Raw genomic sequence first — 22,889 nt, 5'->3', positions numbered from 1 at the left:
GGGAAATGGAGGGTAGTTGACTATCTCAAATTATCCAGATGGACAGAAGATGACAATAAATGAAGAGAAGGGATGGTGGAAGCAGGCATCCCTTGAACCTAACTTTCATCTCACCCAGTCAAAAGAGAGCAAAACACACAAGCAAAAAAATACATTCAATTCAACAGGGAAACAGGAAGGAACTGGAAAGGGGAGAAAAGAGGGAATAAGAGGAAGGGGAAAAACAAAAGGATCTACACAACAAACTCCACATTTGGAGGATGTATAGGGAAGGGATTATTAAAAAGAAAGAAAAGACAAGAATCTGTGATTGGTTTCTGGGTTAGGGTTTAGGGGAGCAAAAGCAAATTGCATCAGCCTACCACCATAAGCCACTCCTCTCTCATTACTCTTCCTTATAAAGATTGAGGCGGGGGTAAAGAAAGGAATTTTAAAAGAATATGATCAAGGGAAATATATAATAAATATAGCGACCCCCTCCCCCCCCCCCCCCGGGGAGTCCTATAACATTTATCTGTAGGTAATGACCTAAAGTGGAAAGAGGGGGCTAAGGAAATGGGAGAATAATAATGACTCAAAGACAAAAGTAGAAATACATGGGGAGTAACAGGAACTCTGAGGAAATAGGAGGAATAAGGGAATAGGTGGGGAGTATCAACAGTTGATACTCCAAGACCCAGCTCATGAATTTTCTTGTCCTTTGCTAGTGGTTCCGCCTGTCCCTTTCCATACAATGACCTGACATGTGTCTGGTAATACAATATCAATACATCAATCATACTTCCCAGATGCCAACATGCCTGGTATGCTACAATAAAAAATGTGATTAAAGAAAAAATTTTGAAAAACTTAATTCTCACCAATGTAATTGCCAACCATAATTCCAGGGTACCAATGATGAACATGCTGCCCAGTCATTATACATTGAGTCATTATTCATTTATTATATATAAGTGGAAGTTACTAAAAACATATAAGAATTATATGATTAAGAATTAGTATAATTATCAATTAGTTAACATAAGAATTATGTCTTTTGAAAGTCATTATATGTTTATTAAGCACCTACCATGTGCCAGGCACTGTGAAGAACTGGAGTTACAAAGAAAGGCAAAAAGTTGGCCCCAGCCTCAAGGAGTTCACAATCTAATGGGGGAGACAACATACAAACAACTGTGTGCAAACAAGCTGTAGGCAGAATAAATTGAAATAATCAGCCGAGGGAAGGTGCTAGAATTAAGAAAGAATGGGAAAGGCTTTCTGTAGAAGTTGGGATTTTCACTGGGACTCGAAGGAAATCAGGGAATCCATTAAGAACATTCCAGTCATGGGAGACACAGTGTCTTTATGGAGAACAGAAAGGAAGCCAGTATCATTGTATCTAAGAGAGGTTGAGGATGGAGGGAGGATAAAGGTGGTGAGGGGACATAGGTTATGAAGAGTTTTGAATGCCAGGTAACTTGGAGACAATTGGTAGTCTCTGGAGGAGGATGGTTAGGACTGTTGGCGACCATAAGTCAGGGATTTTTTTAGAACCTTAATTTTCTTCTGAGAGAAGTTTTGAGGCTTAGGTGAAGTTTAAGTAAGATAGAAGCTGCTTCAGTTAGCTAGCCTACCTTCATATGCAAAAGCAACCTCGAGGAGAAAGGAAATGAGCTGCTGGTTTTCCCCATCAGATCACATTGAATTGGTGAGAAAAACTCCTTCCCTAGTGGCATCCCCCCCACTCTCCAATGCACCCCATTTTTTCTTTCAGCTTGAATAGGGGTGAAAGGGGCCTTTTTGCTCATAAGGAATCAGGTGGGTTTTAGGACCCAACAGGAACGCGTGCTCTATGCTCTTTTATTTTCCACAGCAGGAAAGGTCCTAGAGTTCCTCCTTCCAGCCTAGTTCAGTGCAGAGCTGGGGGACCCCTTGAACGGATCCTAGGGGTGCTTCCAGGCTGTGGAGTAGTTAGGTGCTATGGGGTGCCGATGTGTACCCCTGGGGTTCGGGAAGGGTACCTTTTGCAAGAATGCAAGACTCCAAAACTTAGCTTAAAAACAAAAAGACAAATTTATTAATTTAGAGAGTAATGTTGAGAATGGCCAGGAGGATAGCAAGGTGGGACAGCAAGATGGGGAGCAGTTCCTGGGAGGACAGCATGAAAGGAAAGGCTATTCCCCCAGATAACATCAGTTCTGGGGATTTTATACTCTTTAGATGCTATGTCCTGGTGTGGAGTATTAGTTCCTCAGGCATTTGGTGGGGTGAGGTGGTCATCTGACTGGGGTCTGCCTGGAGGCCTAAAGATTCATCTCTTTGTCCATCTTAAATCTAGAGGACAAAAGAGGATAAACATCTCAGGACCCTGGGGGGGGGGGAGGGGTCATTGGGTGTTTCTAAGTTCAGAGTGAGAAGATGCAAAGGCAAAGGAGTTTCCCTGATAATAGTTTGCCTGGGTTTCTGAGGGTACAGTGCCCATGTCAGCATATTGTTATGTCAACTAGAAAAAACACAGAACTATTAAATAGTCAAAATCACTCTTTAATCAAGGGAAAAGGGGTTAGCGCTGCTACTACGACAACAGAGCTGATTTCCAAGACTGCACCGGAGTCAAGACGCTCTGGTCACCAGCCCCTGGGAGTGCCACCGACTCAGGATGGACTCCGAGGAACAAAAGAATTTGGGGAACCTATGTACCACTCTAGATGACCTGGGGGCTTTAGGATTAGAGGGACAGTTGATTGACTTTACAATGGTGAGAAAGGAAAATGAAGAGTTCCGGACAGGAATAATAGTGAGGGGCTGGGGCCCTACAATGGACACAAAAGGGAAAGACTCAGCCTAGGGCTGGGTCACCTTGGTCATGGACCATAGCCTAGGGGGAAGAAACCAGTGGGACAAAAGGGATGTTTAATATTGGATGGGATTTGCTGTTCCCACCCAAACTACCAGGAAGTTCACTGTCTGGTGAAAAGGGACCTTCCCTCAGGGGGAAACTCTCCTGTGACAAGGTCAAAACCTGGGGTTTCTATACTTAAACTAAATAAACTGGGGATCTCTAGATTTCCATGTTGACAGTTATTAATTATTAATAGCAATTATTAAACTAAATACACATTCATTATTGATACTATTGCTGTGCTATAATTACTGTTTCCTTACATTAGCCTTTTGTTTTAAACCTTCTCTTATTGCCTTCCACAGTAACATTGAAGAACTTTGTGTCTTCATTTTTTTAAGTTGTTTTTTTTTTAAACCCTTACCTTCCATCTTGGAGTCAATACTGTGTATTGGCTCCAAGGCAGAGGAGTGGTAAGGGCTAGGCAATGGGGGTCAAGTGACTTGCCCAAGGTCACACAGCTGGGAAGTGTCTGAGGCCAAATTTGAACCTAGGACCTCCCGTCTCTAGGCCTAGCTCTCAATCCACTGAGCTACCCAGCTGCCCCCTCATTTTTTAAAAGTTTTTAAGGGACTTTTCATTGTTTAAGCTACCATTTAACAATACTCAAACTAGCTTAAATAAGACATACAAATTAGACAATATGGGAAATATTGCAACACATCACAGAAATCAGAAAATATTCCTCCTGATTCAGCCCTGTATAAACTTTTAAATAACTGGAGTGATCCAAATTTGCCTAAGGAGAATTGGATGACAAAGAAAGAAGCTAGAAAGCTTTGTATGGCATGGATGGACATATCTTTTACCTGGCCAAAATATGGCTCTTTTTACTTCAAGATCTTAAAAGATTTGAAGTTAGCCATTAAAAACAAAGAGTCCAAAGATTATGAATACTGGTACTTAAGGGCATATTTTGTAGATGAATCAACTATTCCCTCCAGTAAGGAAACTTTGGAACCAAACCATTCTAACTTAACTCCTTCAGTAAAATCTAGCAAGGGAAATGCTCTGTCATCCCACTTGACCTGTGAGTAGGTTTCTCCTCATACTGACCCAAACCAGGAATTGAACTCTTCAGTTCCTTTCCCTGTCACTCCTCCCATCCCCTTTCCTCCCAATCCAACTCTCTACCCTCCTATGCCCACCCATCTCCCCTATCCCTACCCATGCCATCCCTACTTCCATCCTTTTCCATGTCCTCTTTCCTACCCACCTTACTGTGACCCCTCTAGACTGCACCCATCCTACTCCTCTCCACCCTGCCCCAGCCCCTCCCCCATTCATCTCCACCTCTAGCACCTCCCCAGCCCCAACCCCTGATCCTTTAGCTCTACTTCCCCACCTGCTGACCAGCTCCATTCCACCATCCCACCCCCTTCCCCTACTAGCCTCACTACAACCCACTCCAATGAACTCCAGAATACAGGCCAAGCAGCAGTTGCCACAGATGATGCAAATAAAGGTCTTTTCCCTCTAAGAGTTGTCCCTACATATAACAGACATGGAAATTTAGTAAACATTAGACATTATACACCCTTTTCTCCACAGGACTTTGAGAGATTCAAAGAAACTTGCCAATACCCAAAATCAAGAAAGTAGATCCTTTTGGAGAAGGTGCTGTAAAGATGCCTGAAGAAGCTCCAGATTGCATCATGTAAATGTTCAAAACGGTATATGCCAAACTGTAAATGGTTTTGGCCAAAACTGTAAGGATAATGTTAGTGTTTTGACTTAAAATCTAAAATAAGTGGTCGCCATGGGAAATTCCCAAATGTGAAAAATACCCAAGTCAGCTGGGATTTTATGGAGATTTTAATTAATAAAGAGAGGAGGAATTAAGGGAAGGAGAGAGAGAGAGAGAGAGAGAGAGAGAGAGAGAGAGAGAGAGAGAGAGAGAGAGAGAGAGAGAGAGAGAATTAATTTAAATTGCCCTGGCTCAGGCTGAGTCAAGCAGTAGAAAAAGGCCTAAGCCAAAATGACCTAGGCCTGAGCCTAAGGGAGAGCTAGTCAGTCTTTATTACTCACCACAAGATCATCTCCAAGCAAGCTGTCTGAAGAGGAATCCTCCAGGCTGAGTTCCAGTTTTCCACTGAACTCAATCTCCTAAACTGAGTTCAGCATCCCACTCAATTCAACTGACCTCCTTTTAAAGAGAATTTTCTCTTATGTCACTTCCCCTAAATTTTTACGTCTACCAATCAATCATAGTAGACACTTTTTCCCAGGACTGCCCATTCTTAGTTTTTAACCTTCTTTGGTTTTCACCTCCTCTGGTTATATTAAATCTCCTGAGTACTTCACACCTCTTTGTTAAGCTTGCCTTTTGTAAGTTACTTGACCTTTTAGGTACTAATTTAACCTTTATAAGTATTTAGCAGATTTTTGTAGTAGATCTAAAAATAGACCACCTAGCTTAATGTTCTAGTTTTACTATAAGGTATGGATTGGGGACTTTTCATTGTTCAATCATGAGTTTACAATTCTGTCTTCCCCTAAGGCACTGTCTGAGTAGGGTGGAGTAATTTTAAAAATTCCCAATACATTCCTGATCAAGTATCTCCACTGTTACAATAGTGGAAGTTGCTTAACCAAATTTTCTAAAGTACAGTCTGAGTAAATTTTAAGATTCACAATCAAAAGATCCAGAATGAACTTTGGGATATAATGAACTTAACTGAAGGGGTTGAATATACTTATTCTGAATGTAAACTCTTATGCCAAAGGGGACTGCCCCCTAGTTGGCATTTTGTCAATCAATCTATCAATCAGTTTTTTTTTTAAATTTTACGTCCATCTCTAACTAGTGTAACTCCCTCTTAGAAAAATGTAATATTGTATGTATTTTTAGCTAGAAGGTATTAGAGTTATAAGATAGTTATACTTAAATGATCCATTGGGGAGACAGGTCTCCCAAAGGATCACAGGGAGAATTGTGTCAAGGAAGCTCATCCCCTCCCCCTTCCTGAGTAACTTTACCTGTCCATCAAACATTCCTGACATACTACAGTTGCCAGGGTTGCATCCTGTACTTTCTGTACATCAATAAAAGTTAAGGTTTGGGGCAGGTGAGGGGGAGACCAACAAGAAGAGGAAGGGAGATCAAGGAGGGAAAGGGAGAGATGAACAAGAGTGCAGGAGGTGAAAGGAAATGAGAAAGGAACTGGCAGGCTAGGCTCCATGCAGCCAGGTTACTTAGGAATGATAGTCTACCCAGCCCAATAAACTTTATAAAACATATATCTCTGGGTAGCAGGAAATATTATTTTATTTTCATTATTACAGGACTGTATGCACTTTAGGAAAATTACTTGTGGAAGGCAGACCAATCAGAAAGCAATTGCAGTAGACCAAGAGTGAAGGGTTGAGGACCTGTACCAGGGTGAAGCAGGAATATTTTGAGCCATGTTACAACAGTGAAATGAACAGGTTTTGCAACAGATTGGATATGGGAAGGGTGGGAAGAGTGAGGAATTGAGGATGTCACTTAGGTTTCAGGCCTGGATGACTGGTAAGATGATGGTGCTCTAAACAGAAAATGGAAAGTTTGGAAGAGGGGAGCATTTCAGGGGAAAGTTAATGAATTGTTTTGCCCATGTTTAATTTAAGATACAAGATATCAGTTTAGGATGGTAATTGTTAGGTAATTGGAGATATGGGACTGAAAGTCAGCAGAAAGATTAGAGATGTATGAGTGCATTTGAAAATCATCAGCATAGAGATGATAATTGAATCTATGAGAGCTAAGAAGATCACCAAGTAAAATAAAGGAGAAAAGGGCTCTAGACAGAACTCTGGAGGACATCCACCATAAGGGGACATGGCCTGCATGAAGATCCAACAAAAGAGTCTAAAGAGTGAGTGGCCAGGTATAAGAGGGGAACCAGGAGACAGTAGTGTCCTAAACACCTAAAGAGAAAAGAATATCAAAAGGAGAAGTGATGGAATGTATCAAAGACAATGGAGACCAAGAAGAATGAGGATTGAGAAAGGTCACTGGATTGAGTAATTATGAGATGGCAGGAAGAGACTGGGGCAAGAATTCACTATTTGACAAGACTACTGAGGAAACTGGAAAGCAGTTTGGCAGAAACAAGACATAGACTCATTCTATATACCAAGATAAGTTCAAAATGGCTACCTAATCATAAAGGGCGATATCATAAACAAAAGTGGAAATATTACTGTCAGATCTATGAATAGAAGAGTTCATGACCACGCAAAAGCAAGAAAGGATCACAGAAGGTAAAATGGATAATTTTAATTACATTAAATTAAAAAGGCTTTGCACAAACAAAACCAATGCAGCCAATATGAGAAGTAAGTAGGAACCTGGGGAAAATATTTACAGAAAGTTTCTCTGATAAAGGTCTCATTTCTCAGATATATCCAGAAATGAGTCAAATTCATATAAATAAGACCTTTTCCCCAATTATTAAATGATCAAAGGATATGAATAGGCAGTTTTCAGAAGTCAAAGCTGTCAATATTCATATTAAAAATGCTCTAAATCACCAACAATTAGAGAAATGAAATACACATTAAAATAACCAACAAACCACCTCACACCCATGAAATTGACAAAGTGACAAAAATGGAAATAAATTCTGGACAGAATGTGGGGAAATTGGGACATTAGTATAGTGTTGGAGCAATGAACTGGTCTAACCATTCTGGAGAACAATTGGAACTATATCCAAAGGACTCTAGAACTATGAATATACCCTTTGACCCAGCAATACCACTGCTAAGTTTAAACCCCAAGGGGATCAAAGAAAAAGAAAAAAGATCTATATGTACAAAAATATTTATAGCAGCTCTTTTTGTGGTGGCAAAGAATTAGAAACTGAGGGAATGCTCATCAAGAGGAAAGACTGAACAAATTATGGCATGTGACTGTGATGGAATATTATTGTGCTGTAAGAAATAAGAGAGGGAATGATTTCAGAAAAATTTGGGAAGATTTCTAATAAACTGATGCAAAATGGATTTAACCCAGAGTAAAAGCAATATTGTAATATTTAGCAGCTCTGATCAATACAAATGATCCATGACAATTTCTAAGGACTCATGATGAAAAATACTATCCAGGGGCAGCTTGGTGGCTCAGTATAGCAACTGGCCTGCGATTCCTATATAATTTTTAACTGTGGGTGATAACCTGAGAAGGAGAAGGGAGACTGAAGGAAATAGATGAATAATAAAGACTCAGAGACAACAAGTTAAAACACATGGGGAGCCGTGCGATCTCCATGAATATTTCCCATGGACAAGTGTGCCATATAATTAATGGGAAACATGAGGAATAAGAAAACAGGTGGGGAGTGAGAACTCTTTAATGCCTCCTATGGACAAGAGTGCCAGAGGATTAATAGGAAGCATGGGGGCGACAGCGTTGTGAGAAAAGAGAGATCAGGAGGGAAAAGATAGTACAGAGCAATCAGAAGATCCAGGTATGTAAGAGAGAGATTCGAGCTTGTTCCCCAGTATTTATTGGAGGTTTTAGGAATGTGGATTGGGAGGTGATCAATGAATAGGTAACATGTCATAGGTTTTAACATTAGTTGAACTGACAATGATAAGATCAAAGAGGTGGAGATTAACCTAACATGCTCCTTTGCAAAGGAATGTGTTCTGATAAGGTGTGAGCTAGGACCCTGTGGCCACTCTGGAATTCTCTTGCCCTTTGGACTGTAACTTCTATACAATGATCATTAACTGATCTGACCATGTGTCTGGTAAATGAATATATAGGATACAATATCAATACATCAACCATACTTCTAAGATGCTAACATACCTGGTATGCTCCACTCAGTGAGAGGAGAGGCCTGAAGATGGGAAATCTTGAGTCCAAATCCAACCTCAGATACTTCCTAGCTCTGTGCCCCATGGCAAATAACTCAGTCCCAATTGCTCAACCCTTACTGCTCTTCTGCTTTGGAACTTATATTTAGTATAACTTCTAAGACAGAAAGTAAGGATTTAAAAGAAAGAAAAGAAAAGAAAAAGGCTATTCACTTCCAGATAACTTATGGACTTGGTGCAAATTGAAAGCATTTTTTTCCTTTTTCTTGGTTTCTTTCCCTCCCACCTACAAGAGCATAACTAATGCAGAAGTGTGTTTTGTATGACTTCACATGTATAATGAGTATATTTCCTGCCTTCCCAGAAGGTGGCAGAGGGAGTGGCGTGAAGGAGAATTTGGAACTGACAATAAAAAATTTTTAAGTTTCACAGTGTACCAGTTTCTGTGTATAATGTTCTTCTGGTTCTGCTCCTTAAGCTCTGCATCAATTCCTGGAGGTTGTTCCAGTTCACATGGAATTCTTCCAGTTGATTATTATTTTCAGGACAATAGTATTACATCACCAACAGATACCACAATTTGTTCAGCCTGAATGACTATATATTTTTTACAAGGATTGTTTTTATTTTTTTCCAGTTGAGGGTGGAGGGAGGAAAGTGAGAGGGAGAAGGGGTTAGGGATAGGTTCCCCAAACAAAAAACAAACAAAAAAATGAGAACAGAAGGGATCAAGACAGCAGACAGGGAATGGAACCAAGATGGTGGAGAAGGGATAGGGACCCTCCTCATCTCTCTAAAATTACCCTCCAAACAACTTTGTTATAATGCCTCAAAATGAATTCGGGAATGGCAGAACTGACAAAATGGTGGAGTGAAACAATTTTTCATTCTGAGACAACTTAGAAGGTTAGTGGGAAAGATCTGTCAAAACCTGATTGGGAGTAGAACACAGACTAGTGCACTAAGGCAGGCCCCACTTTGGCAAACCAGCAAAGAACTTAGGGGCTGCTGAAAAAGTGTTAGTGGCTTCTAGAATATTCAGTCCACTGATGATAAGGAATTAGGACAACTGGTCAAAAAGGACATTACAGGGGTTGGTCCTGGGTGCAGAACTCTGTTGCATTGCCAAGTTTCAATCCTAAGACATGGTTCTAGGTTTAGGAGAAACTAGGAATATTATAGCCAAATTCCAGAACCCTGAGGTCAGGAAGAAAATGTTGCAAGCAGCCAAAAAGAAATAATTCAAATATCATGGAACCACAGATAAGGTAACACAAAGTTCAACATTTTTTACATTAAAGGATTAGAAGGTTTGGAATATGATATTCCATAGGGCAATAGAGATAGGATTGCAACCAAGAATCATTTACCCATTAAAACAGTGAACAATCCTTCAGGGGAAAAAATAGGCATTCAATAAAATATAGACTTTTAAGCATTTCTGTTGAAAATTCCAGAGCTTACTAGAAAAGTTGACTCTCAAAAACAATACTCAAGAGAAACATAAAAAGGTAAACAGGAAAGAGAAATAGACATTCAATAAGCTTAAACTGTATATATCCGTACATAGGGAGATGACTCTTGTAACTGAAGAACTTTGTCATTATTAGGGCAGTTAGAGGGAGTATATAGAGACAGAGGGCAAAGGTATGAGTTGAATAAAATAGGATAGCTAAAAAAATTAAATTGAGGGAAGGAGAAAGAGGAATGCTCTGGGAGAAGTGTTGAGAGACATAGAAGGGGGTGAATCATCTCACATAAGAGACTCGAAAGAAGGGGGCAGCTGGGTAGCTCAGTGGATTGAGAACCAGGCCTAGAGATGGGAGGTCCTAGGTTCAAATCCGGCCTCAGCCACTTCCTAGCTGTGTGACCCTGGGCAAGTCACTTGACCCCCATTGCCTAGCCCTTACCACTCTTCTGCCTTGGAGCCAATACACAGTATTGACTCCAAGATGGAAGGTAAGGGTTTCTAAAAAAAAAAAAGAGAAAGAGACTCAAAAGAAGTGGAGGAAAGATGGGAAACTGGGGGTGAGGACCGTTTGAACCTTGCAGACATCAGAATTGGCTTGAAGAAGGAAAAACATACATATTCAGTTGAGTATAGAAATCTATCTTACCAGAAGCAGGTAGGTGGCTCAGTAGAGAGTCAGGACTAGAGGGAAGTCTTGGTTTCAAATCTGACTTCAGACACTTCCTAACTATATGATCCTAGGCAAGATATTTAACCCCAGTTGCCTAGTTCTTACTGCTCTTCTGCCTTGGAATTGATACCTAGAAGGGATTTTAATACAGGAGTTAAGGGGTTTAAAAGGAAGAAAGAAAAGAAAGAAAGAAGGAAGGAAAGAAGGAAGGAAATAAATTTATCTTACTCTAGAAAGTAGAAGATGAGGATAAGAGAGGGGGAAAGAGTGATAGAAGGGAAGGCAAATTGGAGGTCAGAAGAAAAAACATTTCTGAGGAAGAACAAGGTGAAAGGAGAGAGCAGGATAAGTGGGGAAAGTAGGATGGAGAATAATGCAGAGTAATGATAACTGAAAAAAATGATGTTTCTCTAATAAAGGCTTTATTTCTCAAATACAGAGGAATGAATCAAATATATAAGAATACAAGCCATTCCCCAGTTTATAAATTAAATGGCCAAAGAATACAAATAGGCAAGTTTCAGATGAAGCAATCAAAGCCATCTATAGTTATATGAAAAAATGTACAACTCTCTTTTATGTTTACTGCCTCATACCTATCAGATCAGAGGGAATGTGGGAAAACTGAGACGCTAATCAACTAATCAAATTTGGAATTATGACAAAAAGGGCTATAAAATGGTATATATTCTTTGACCCAGCAATACCATTATTAAGTTTATATCCCATAGTGATTAAAAAAAAGGAACCTATATGTAGAAAAATATTGATATCAGTTCTTTTTGTGGCGGCAAAGAATTAGAAAGTGAGGGGATGCCTATTAGGTGGGGATTGGCTAACCAAACTGTGGTATATGATTGTAATGGAATACTATTGTGCCATAAGAGATGATGAGCAGAATTTCAGAAAAATCAGGAGACTTACACAAACTGATGCAGGGTGAAGTGTACAGAATCAGGAGAGCATTGTACATAGTGACAGCAATACTATATAATGAACAACTGTGAATGACAGTCATTCTCAGCAATAAGGTGATCCAAGACAACCTTGAAGGACTTATGATGAAAAATACCATCTGCTTCTAGAAAAAGAACTGACAAAGCCTGAATCCAGACCAAAGCATATTGTATTTCACTTTCTCCATTTTTTGTTCAAGTTTTCTTCTACAAAAGGAGTAATAATGGAAAAATATTTTACATGTAAAATCTAAATCAGATTGCTTACCATCTCAGTGAGAGGAGGGAGAGAGAATCCAGGACTCAGTTAAAAAAAAGTGTAAAAAATGTTTTTATATATAATTGGTAGGGGGAAACTAAAATAAAAAATGAATTTTAAAAAGAGCAGACAATTAAGATTACTTTGAAATTTTTGTTAAAATTTTTTTAAACCCTTACCTTCTGTCTTGGAGTCAATACTGTATTTTGGCTCCAAGGCAGAAAAGTGGCAAGGGCTAGGCAGTGGGGGTCAAGTGACTTGCCCTGGGTCACACAGCTGGGAAGTGTCTGAGGGCAGATTTGAACCTAGGACCTCCCATCTCTAGGCCTGGCTCTCAATCCACTGAGCTACCCAGATGCCCCCTTTTTATGTTAAATTTATTATATACTTGAAGGGAAATATTTAATAGTTTTGCAGTTTTGTGTATACATTCCCTTCTAGATCCATAGCAGTGATGGTGAACCTTTTAGAGAGGGAGTGCTGTGCCCCTTCCTCCCCACTAGAGACTGAGTGCCATTCCCTGAGTGCTCTCAATTGGGCTGCTAGGCAGAGGGGTGGGTGATGAGAGGTGCCTATGGAGAGGGGGTAGTATCTGGAGTGCTCTGTTCCCCTCCAGTGATGTGCCAACTGTGAGCTATGCTCCACTTAAACCTAGCTCCTCTCCAGCCCCACCATGGGAATCACCTTCACCAGAGACTCAACAGGCTGCTATCTATGCCACACCCTCATATGGCATGTGAGGACTCTCCCCCACCCCCACCAACTTAACCCAGACAGGGGAGGGAGGAAGTGCTCCCATTGGGCTGCTGGGCAGAGAGGTGGGTAATGAGAGAAATGTCCTTAGGTGTATGTAGAGAGGAGAGAAACAGTTCTATCCCAAGTCCCTCTGCCTTTCTAGTAACAAGCCCTGGCAGGCAACTGCAGGCATATCTACAGAGAGGGTTCTACATGCCCTTTTTGGCACGTTCCATAGGTTCACCATCATAGATCCATAGTATACATGTACATTCATATAAATTATTTATTTGATGTTTGTTAGGTTCATGATTTTCAAAAGAAAAAATTATACATGTAAGCCAGTTTGGAGGCAAGGAAATATTAAGAATCCTGCTCCAAACTTACCCTCCTAAGGGGCTGGGGAAAATTTAGTTTTGGGGAAATCTTGAACTAAAGGTAAATCAGCTAGACTCATCCACAACTTCTGGAGAAAGTAGGAAAGGGTAAAGAAAACTCCTTGATCAGGAAAATGATGTCACCAACCTGTTCATCCAACTTTATATCCAAATGACATGAAAAGTAACCTAGCTTGGGGCACCTATGCGGCTCAGTTAATAGAATGGGAGACCTAGAGATGAGAGGTCCTGGGTTCAAATGTGACCAAAGACACTTTCTAGCTGTGAGATTTTGGGCAAGTCCTTAATCCCAATTGCTAAACTCTTGCTGCTTTTCTGCCTTAGAGTTGATACTAAGACATAAGGTAAGGGGGAGGGAAGGAAGGAAGGAAGGAAGGAAGGAAGGAAGGAAGAAAGGAAGGAAGGAAGGAAAGAAGGAAGGAAGGAAGGAAGGAAGGAAGGAAGGAAGGAAGGAAGGAAGGAAGGAAGGAAGGAAGGAAGGAAGGAAGGAAGGAAGGAAGGAAGGAAGGAAGGAAGGAAGGAAGGAAGGGAGGGAGGGAGGGAGGAAGGAAGATAAAGGAAGGAAGGAAGGGAGGGAAGGAAGGAAGGAGGGAGGGAGGGAGGGAGGGAGGGAAGGAAGGAAGGAGGGAGGGAGGGAGGGAGGGAGGAAGGAAGGAAAGTATCCTAACTTCAAGGGTATCTATTTTGAGCTCTCAGATATTACTAGACCTTGATCAGATATATACTAAAGGACAGAGTGGACTTCAATTCCTAATGAATAAAATTATTTATCCTCTGAAGCAACATTCACTTGGATTCTTGGGGCTAAAACAGAAGTTTCCACTCATTAGTACTTGGCTTAATTAAAGATTCTTCAAATATTCTAAAGATGTCTTTATTTTAAAAAATGAAATATAAGCTTTCTGGAGAGGAAGATGAAAATACTCCAGACACCAATTAGAGTTCAAATTTTTCCTCAATAAAGAAGTTAAGCCTCCCAAGGATCTCACGAGGACAAAATATTCTAATAGTCTTCAAGTACCCAGTTCTCCAAATAGTATTTTAAATATTGCCTTCATTGCATTGCTTTGTCAGAGGCAGGCACACAGGATAATTTTTCTACAAACTCTAAAACTCAAAGCTTCCAAATTGAGAGGAACGATTATTAGGTTTGGGCTGAGGCTTATAACCAATTCGATCATTGATCATTTGTTCTCGGGTCTTGTGGTCAGTGCTGAGGCTGATTGCTCCTTCTCCATCACTTGCTCCCACCACATCCACATCTTCCCTCTGTTTTTTACGGGTCTGAAAATAGAAAAAGTTCAGAAATAATGCATGAATTTACTAGTATGCTGTTCAGAATATTCATGATAAAGAAAAGGGATGCTAAAACAAATACCACTGAAGCTGACCCAATCTGCAGTAAGATTCACATTTATTAGTTTCTTATTTGTATTAACAAAAGCCTTCATTCTTTCAGTGTTTTGATGGATAAACTCTGGTAAATTTCTTGAAAAAAACTCTGCCACCCATTCACAAAATGACTACACTGAAGTCACATAGTAAACTATGTTCTAGTTTCTACCATTTCAAAATTAGCAGACCAGAGAAGAGTATCTTGAAGCTCCCTAATTTGACTGTTAAAATTAATGAGACTGAATGATAATGGCTTCCTGAAAGGTAGCCTAAAAGGTATAAATATCACATTTAAAACTTTTCATTTATTCACACTCTATTTAAAACTTTAAGATTTGCAAAACACTTTACAGATGTGACCGTATTTTATCCCAACAGTCCTGAGAGATAAGTGCACTGTTATCCCCATTTTATGGATAAAGAAACTGAGACAGACTGGAGCTAAGTGACTCATCCAGTGTCAAATAGCAAGTCTCTGAAACCAGACTTGGAATCATGGCTTCCTGATTCCATGTCCAGTGACACCCTTCTGCCTCTAGATTTCCTTATTCTACTATTGTGTTTTCTAATAATTTAAAAAGAATAAATTCAAAATATTATATTTGATGAAATGCTTTTTTTTCCCTTTTAAACATTATTTTATTTGGTCATTTTCCAACATTATTCATTAGAAACAAAGATCATTCCCCCCCCCCCCCTCCATTGGCGATGCATGATTCCTCTGGGTATCACATATGTCCTTGATCCAAACTCATTTCCATGTTATTGGTTTTTGCATTAGGGTGTTCATTTAGAGTCTCTCCTCAATCATATCCCCTCCACCTCTGTAGTCAAGCTGTTGCCTTTCCTCGGTGTTTTTACTCCCACCATTTGTCCTCTGCTTGAGGGTAGTGTTTTTTCTCATAGATCCCTGCAGGTTGTTCAGGGACATTGCATTGACACTAATGGAGCATTACGTTCGATTGTACCACAGTGTATCAGCCTCTCTGTGTATAATGTTCTCCTGGTTCTACTCCTTTCACTCTGCATCACTTCCTGGAGGTTGTTTCAATTCACATGGAATTCCTCCAGTTCATTATTCCTTTGCACACAATAGTATTCCATCACCAACATATACCACAATTTGTTCAGCCATTCCCCAATTGAAGGGCATCCCCTCATTTTCCAATTTTTTTGCCATCACAAAGAGCACAGCTATGAATATTCTCGTACAAGTCTTTTTCCTTATGATCTCTTTGGGGTACAAACCCAGCAGTGCTATGACTGGATCAAAGGGCAGACAGTCTTTTAGCGCCCTTTGGACATAGTTCCAAATTGCCCTCCAGAATGGTTGGATCAATTTACAACTCCACCCGCAATGCATTAATGTCCCAACTTTGCCACATCCCTTCCAACATTCATTACTTTCTTTTGCTATCATGTTAGCCAATCTACTAGGTGTGAGGTGATACCTCAGAGTTGTTTTGATTTGCATCTCTCTGATTATAAGAGATTTAGAACACTTTTTCATGTACTTATTAATAGTTTTGATTTCTTTAGCTGAAAACTGCCTATTCATGTCCCTTACCCATTTATCAATTGGAGAATGGCTTGATTTTTGGTACAATTGATTTAGCTCTTTATAAGTTTGAGTAATTAGACCTTTGTCAGAGGTTTTTGTTATGAAGATTGTTTCTCAATTTGTTGTTTCCCTTCTAATTTTGGTTATATTGGTTTTGTTTGTACAAAAACTTTTTAATTTGATGTAATCAAAATTATTTATTTTACATTTTGTGACTCTTTCTAAGTCTTGCTTGGTTTTAAAGTCTTTCCCTTCCCAAAGGTCTGGTAGTAGTCTCTCGGTAACCAAGGATAACAATTGTCTTTGTGTGTTTTCATCTATGGTGTATAGATGAGTGTGCACAAAGACACTTGTGTGTGAAGGAGATTTAAGGGGAAAAGTCGATGCACAGAGACAGCCCCACTCTCTCGGTGTCGGAAGTCTGGGTCCAGTGGCACAAAAAATCGTTACACCTGGAGACTTCCTCAGCTGCATTGGATGGCTGTGTTGTCTTTTGTGCTCCAACACGCCCTAAGCACTCTACACTGCTTTGCTGCGTTGCCCTCTCAGCCGTTGAACCTTCTTGTTGGTTTCTTCTGTCTGTTTGGCTAAAGCAGTTTTCACATGCTGGGTGAGCAAAGCCCTGGTTCACCAGGGGTTGACGACCCGATGGCTACCCTCACAAGGTTTAGCCGGCCTGTCGAAGCCGTTGCCCGGGGTGTGGCCGCTGCCGCATGCTAGCATCTACTGGGAGCCACAAGTGAGAGCTGGGTGTCAGGTGGGGGTCGGAGGCTGGAAAGCTACCCTAGGAGGGCACAACAAGCCCTCCATACCAGAGATACTACCCCTCCCTGAACAACCCATACACCCTACATAAATATTAGGAATAGAAAATAGGGGCTGGACAATGTAATTTCATTCATAATGGGAAAATTCCCTTTACCCATTCAGTTTGATATCTTTTCTGCAACAAATTGGCTTAGTAAGTTGGCTAGCTAGGCACTGAAGGGTTTGGTGATTTGCCAAGGTCACACATCTAGTGTGTGGTAGGACTTGCACCCAAGCCTTTCTCAAGCAGAGGACAAACGGTGGGAGTAAAAACACCGAGGAAAGGTAACAGCTTGACTACAGGGAGGGAGGATATGATTGAGGAAAGACTCTGAATGAACACCTTAATGCAGCAGTTCTCAACCTGTGGGTCATGATCCCGGCGGGGGTCGAACGACCAAAACACAGGGGTCACCTAAAGTCATCGGAAAATACATATTTCTGATGGCTTTAGCTGCTGAGAAATCGCCCTACTTTACAGCAAGATCTCGGAAAGAATGGGGACCCTGCTGCCCACACATTGTACTAATATTAGTTACCTATCAGCAGCCCTCCCCCTATGAGGGGCGATGGATTTACCCTGTTGCCTGGAGACCAGACTCAAATAGAGACCCAGAGAGAGCACCTGGGCGCTGGCTCCGGAGGGGTTAAGAATGAATCCTGGAGCAGATAACTCCTAGAGCGGATAACGGAGCTGAGTAACCCCAGCAAAGTGAAGCCTCAGCTCGAGCTGGAGGGAGATGACAGGAAGAAGAAGGCAGAATCTGCAGACCCTCTCCCCAGGCAGGACTTACCTCCCACCCCAGCGCTTAGGCTGCCTTCTGCTGGATTAATATTTCTCAACATATAATTAAATATTGTGATTAATCACTATGTTTAAATTATGTTTGATTTGTAGCAATGAAAATACATAATGCATATCAGGTATTTACATTCCAAATCATAACTGTAGCAAAATTACAGTTTTGAAGTAGCCACCAAGATAATTTTTTGGTTTGGGGTCACTGCAACATGAGGAACTGTATTGAGGAGTCACGGCATTAGAAAGGTTGAGAACCACTGCCCTAATGCAAAAACCAATAACATGGAAATGAGCTCAGAACGAGGACACATGTGATACCCAGAGGAATCAAGCATCACCAATGGGAGGGGTGGAGGGGGGAGGAAAAGAAAATGATCTTTGTTTCTAATGAATAATGTTTGAAAATGACCAAATAAAATAATGTTTAAAAAAAATTTTTTAAATGACTATGTATAGTATTTTAAGTCACAAAAGAAAGTTGCTAAATAAAAGTTATTTTAATTTACTGTTGCCATATTTGTCTTTCTGGGGTTTATTCCACATATCTTCTGTATTCTGCCCACCCCCTACCTCTTCAAATTGAACTTTCTGAGTTCAAAGAAAAACACTTCATTTAGTGACTAGAAACATCAGCCCAGGGGAATAGTCACCTGAAAAGCCTGGTACTATGGTCTAAAGCTGAAAATGCAGCAGTGCACCCAACTATGTTTTAAGCTAGCTGAATTTTATTGTAATGTCCACTTTCCTGTGGGCTGGGCCAAATCTGTACTGGTGGCACTGGTGACTTAACACTGACTAGCTCATACAGCAGAGTCAAAGTTCAGCATGATGGCATTTTTATAAGATTTACTACAATCAAAGCTTTGAACTGCTTCCCATGCATATCCTCAAAAAGAAATTTGGAGGTTGACTGGACTGGAGATGAGTGGGAGGGAGACCCTATGCTTGGGTTGGATTCAACCAACGATTTCATTAGTATGGGAAGTTCAGGAGAGTAGAGAAATCTAGAATCTTGGGAAACTTGGCTTCTTGGTCCGTTCAGGTTCCAAACCTTCAAGTCCCTTATTCTCCTCTGGGCAAAGTGGTTTTGAACTTAGGATTCCTGTAAGCCTAGTAGCTTGAGATTCTGGGGTTTCCTTAAAGTTCTCTGACCAAAGTCTGTAGTCTTCTGGTTCTGACATCTTTTTTTTTTCTTTTCTGAGAAATAATAATTTTGTTTTTTCATTCATGTGCCTTGATTACCTTTGTTATTATTATTATTATCTACCGAGGTCCTTATTACCACTTAAAACATGCTTATGGAATGTCTTAAGCACATATTTCAAGCACTTTGGTCAAATTAACATTTTTAGCTAATAAAAGGTTAATAATCTGCATATTGCAAAAATGTATAACAGATATCCTACACCTCTAAAATACAAACTGACATCTGTGGTTCTTCAAATTCTAAATCTGTGGTCTCTGGTCCTTCCACCTAAGGTCTCTCTGGCTTTCCTCTGTGCCCCTGGAGTGTAGAACTCTGCTTTAGATCTAGCAGCCAGTCAGTAGCAGGCCAATCAGAATGTGTAACCAACAGGATTCAAACGGAGGAGTCAAGGATGATAACCTACTGGAGTCCCACACTGTACCCCTGAGAGTTGTTGTTTTTTCTTCAACCTTTACCTTCTGTATTAGAAGCAATACTAAGTATCAGTTCCAAGGTAGAAGAACAGTAGGTATTAGGCAGTTAGGATTAAATGATTTGCATAGGGTTAGACAATTAGGAAGTGTCTGAGGCTAGATTTGAACACGAGTAGGTTTTTAGTGTAGATGTCTATATAATTCTTTAGAAGTACCTTGATTTGGAGGTCACTTCATATCAAAAGGATCTCTAGGCCTGGCTCTCTTTCCACTGAGCCACCTCACTGTCCCATGAGTTGGTTTTTTTAAAAGTTAAAAATTATGATTGAGGCAGCTGGGTAGCTCAGTGGATTGAGAGCCAGGCCTAGAGACAGAAGGTCCTAGGTTCAAATGTGACCTCAGACACTTCTCAGCTGTGTGAACCTGGGCAAGTCACTGAACCCCCATTGCCTAGCCCTTACCATCTTCTGACTTGGAACCAATACACTGTATTGATCCAAGATGAAAAGTAAGGGTTTAAAAAAAAGATTATGTTAAAAGCAAGCTACAGTCCTCAGGAGAAGAGGACAGTTAGTTTATAAAATATTTTCAGACACAATTCAAGTTTTTAAAATACATAATAAAAAACATTCATATTCACTACTGCATGCAAGACGAAGTGGTTACAGGTTTACATGTAATTTGCCCTTCTTGATACATAGTATTAAAATAATTTGAGTTTTATTATTGCTTCCAATTTAAACATATGAAAGTGCTTCTTTTAGGGGCAGCTGGGTAGCACAGTAGATAGAGTCCCAAGCCTGGAGTTGGGAGTACCTGGGTTCAAATTTGCCTTCAGACACTTATTAATTATGTAATTCTGGGCAAGTCACTTAACCTTGATTGCCTACCTCTCGCTACTCTTCTGCTTAGAATTGATACTATGACAGAAGGTAAGGGTTGTTTGTTTTTTTAATAAAATAGAAAGACCTTATTTTGATACAAAATGACTATCAAATCAAGATTCTTCTTAGACATCTAGACTAAAACCCACTCTTTAGCATTGTTGTCCCAACTGAAATAATCTCTTAGAACACTTTCGCCTAAGATAGCAAATTACCCTTAAAATAGCAAATATGTACCCACTCACCTCTAGATCCTTCCGGATACTTTCAAATTCCTCAATGTCATCTAGCTTCAGTTCCAAGCGAGTGGGTTTTCGACGGAGCATCCTGATGACAGTTCAGCACCTACAACCCAAATCCACTGAGCTGTCAAAATTTAGGGAGAAGAAAGAAGCTCCACGACAAACATACCCTGGTGGTGATCAGTTACTCTGCAAACAAAGATCTAAAAGCAGAACAATGATGCCAAAAATGCACACATGGCCTTCCAAGCCTTTAGGAAGCTTAAATTATGGGTCTCAGGGACTCTGACTTGAAAGGTCTCTCCCTTCATGAACAGTTATTAAAAAACAACTTATTGTGCAACATGGAAATCAAGAGAAGTAAAGTCTACTTTATTCCAGCACTTCAGTCACATTCGGAGACATGTAGAAATTTACATATACAGTGAAAAATTCCCTTAATTCAAAACAAGTTACTATTTTAGGAATGGATAGTGCCAATCAGTTGATGCCCTTTATGTGGGTTTTTATGGATTTGTGATCACTGACAAAAGCCCAGTTAAGATTTCATTTTCATTTCAAAATGATCATACAAATGGTTGGCTTCCTAATTCTCATGAAAACTCTTTGAGTCAGAACTATACAATGATGATGCGAACTGTTTCTCAAGTAACGAAACCTAGAGCTAACCAATTGTGCAGATCTGCACTAAAGATGACTATAGAGGATTACTATATCCCAAATCAATTATCCTTAGGGCCTTGTTTGTTTTTTTTTTTGGCTTCATGATCTGAATTGTAATATAATCTGTTTTTTCATATGCTTAAAAAGTTTTACTTATTTTTTTAAAATAATACTGTCATTTCTGAATATCCTTCTTCCCTCTCCCACCACTCAGCCCTCTCTGTAACAGACTCAATAAGCAATGTTAACTTTCTCAACTTTCTGTACTGGTTTAAAACCTTTTAGGTACATTATTTTTGTTCTTTCTCTTTTGTAATAAAGAAGTTATTAGCTCAAAATGAACCAAAGTTGCTCAATAAGTATGCATGTCAGCATATGATTTCCAACTGTGTTTTAGAATTCCTTATACCCACTTTAATCCTGGGATCAAAATTATTGGTAAAGGATCAGGGAGATGGACAAAACACGGGGTTCAGCATATCCACTGAATATATAGTAGTCTCAAACTGAATAGGCAGTTTTTGAGTGGCTCCTATTCTCTACCATATCTATTTATTTCCTTTGTCTCCTTTCTTACTTTTTCTTTTCTCCCCGACTTTTATCCTTTCTCCCCTTTGCCCAAGGCTAGATAATATCAGGAATAGGCATTGCTGACCCATTGTTTAACTCAATTTAACAAGCACTATATATCTATGGAGTCAAGAACAGTAGCAGATAGATTTATAGCTGACAGGGACCTTACACACCTACATACAACTCTTTCATTGTACAGATGAGGGATCTGAGGTTCAGATAGTGACTACACTTAAGTTCGCACTCCTAGGAAGCAGTCAAGACGGATTCAAACTGAGGTCTTTTTGAGTAGTATGTCATCCATGGGCAGGGGGTCGGGATCTCTACAGTTCTCAATGAAGGTGCTTTTGCTAATTGAATTGGGAACTAGGCTGGGTCCTGGAAGATGGGAAATAGAGAGAAGGGAAGGATCGGACGGGGAGGTGAGGAGGAAACGGGGAATGGGTGGAGGGAGGGTAAAGAATGTGTGTGTGAGTGTAGTGGGGATAGGAAATGGGGATATGGGACTGTGTGTGGAGAGGAGGGGAAATGTGGGGATTGTGAGAGTGAGAGACGTGAGGAGAGGATGGGGAGTGTGATGGAGATAGGGAATGTGATGGGGGGAAAGGGAGGATGCCACCTCGTACCCAAGTCCATTTTCTTAGTTTCCCCATCTGTAAAATGAGAAGATTGGCCTATTCTCTCTCCGAGGTCTGTGGAGTCAGATGGGAAGGAGGGAGATCGTAGTTTTTGCTAGGGTCATGGCAACAGCGGGGCAGGCCCTTGAATCAGAGCTACCTGAACCTGAAGTCCACCCGCCCGTCAGCTGCTCCTCTTGACCCCCTCTCGGCTTCCGTTCCCTTCCCTTTCCGCCTGGCGCGCCCCAGGCACTGTGCCCCAGCTTAAAGCAGCCCTCACGTCCCATCACCCACCTCCCCCCGGCGCGACGTGATACGACGTGGATCGATTCAGCCCAATCCAGGGGTGAAAGCAACTTCTCAGATCTCTACCTTTCCCGCCACGGACCAACCTATAGAAGGCTCAACCGGAGAGACTACACCTCCCAGCATACCTCGCAGTCCCTTTTTACGTCTCTCCAGACTACTTCTCCCAGAATGCTCTGTGCCATACCCCCTCGAACCGGAACAAAAGTACTTCTACACTGACTACAATCCCCGGCAT

At 40.6% G+C, this 22,889-nt stretch overlaps 1 protein-coding gene across 5 annotated transcripts; it reads right to left on the bottom strand.

Annotated features, from left to right (window-relative positions):
- Window positions 1–14,039: 14,039 nt before the first annotated feature.
- On the bottom strand, window positions 14,040–22,887 carry CDC26 (cell division cycle 26). Of its 5 annotated transcripts, none has more exons than XM_056812426.1 (3): window positions 22,780–22,887; window positions 20,496–20,595; window positions 14,040–14,465 (listed from the first exon to the last, which is right to left on the bottom strand). In XM_056812426.1, exons 2-3 carry the CDS (start codon window positions 20,574–20,576, stop codon window positions 14,289–14,291), a joined length of 258 nt encoding a protein of 85 aa, XP_056668404.1. In that variant the 5' UTR covers window positions 20,577–20,595; window positions 22,780–22,887; the 3' UTR covers window positions 14,040–14,288. The 5 variants fall into 5 exon arrangements, with proteins under 5 accessions (XP_056668404.1, XP_056668402.1, XP_056668405.1 ...); XM_056812424.1 differs by having other exon boundaries at window positions 22,718–22,834; XM_056812427.1 differs by having other exon boundaries at window positions 22,640–22,797.
- Window positions 22,888–22,889: the final 2 nt, after the last annotated feature.

Source organism: Monodelphis domestica, chromosome 1 (assembly GCF_027887165.1).
Source record: "Monodelphis domestica isolate mMonDom1 chromosome 1, mMonDom1.pri, whole genome shotgun sequence".
NCBI classification, from domain to species: Eukaryota; Metazoa; Chordata; class Mammalia; order Didelphimorphia; family Didelphidae; genus Monodelphis; species Monodelphis domestica.
Note: the sequence above shows the minus strand (reverse complement) of the source record. Positions and strands in the feature narration are given on the sequence as shown.

Bases quoted from the DNA above. Each gene is read 5' to 3' on its own strand.
- CDC26 (XM_056812426.1), bottom strand. From the start codon at position 20,576: ATGCTCCGTCGAAAACCCACTCGCTTGGAACTGAAGCTAGATGACATT. The intron at 14,466-20,495 runs GTGAGTGGGTAC...TTCTATTTTCAG, and splicing joins GTATCCGGAAGGATCTAGAG to ACCCGTAAAAAACAGAGGGA.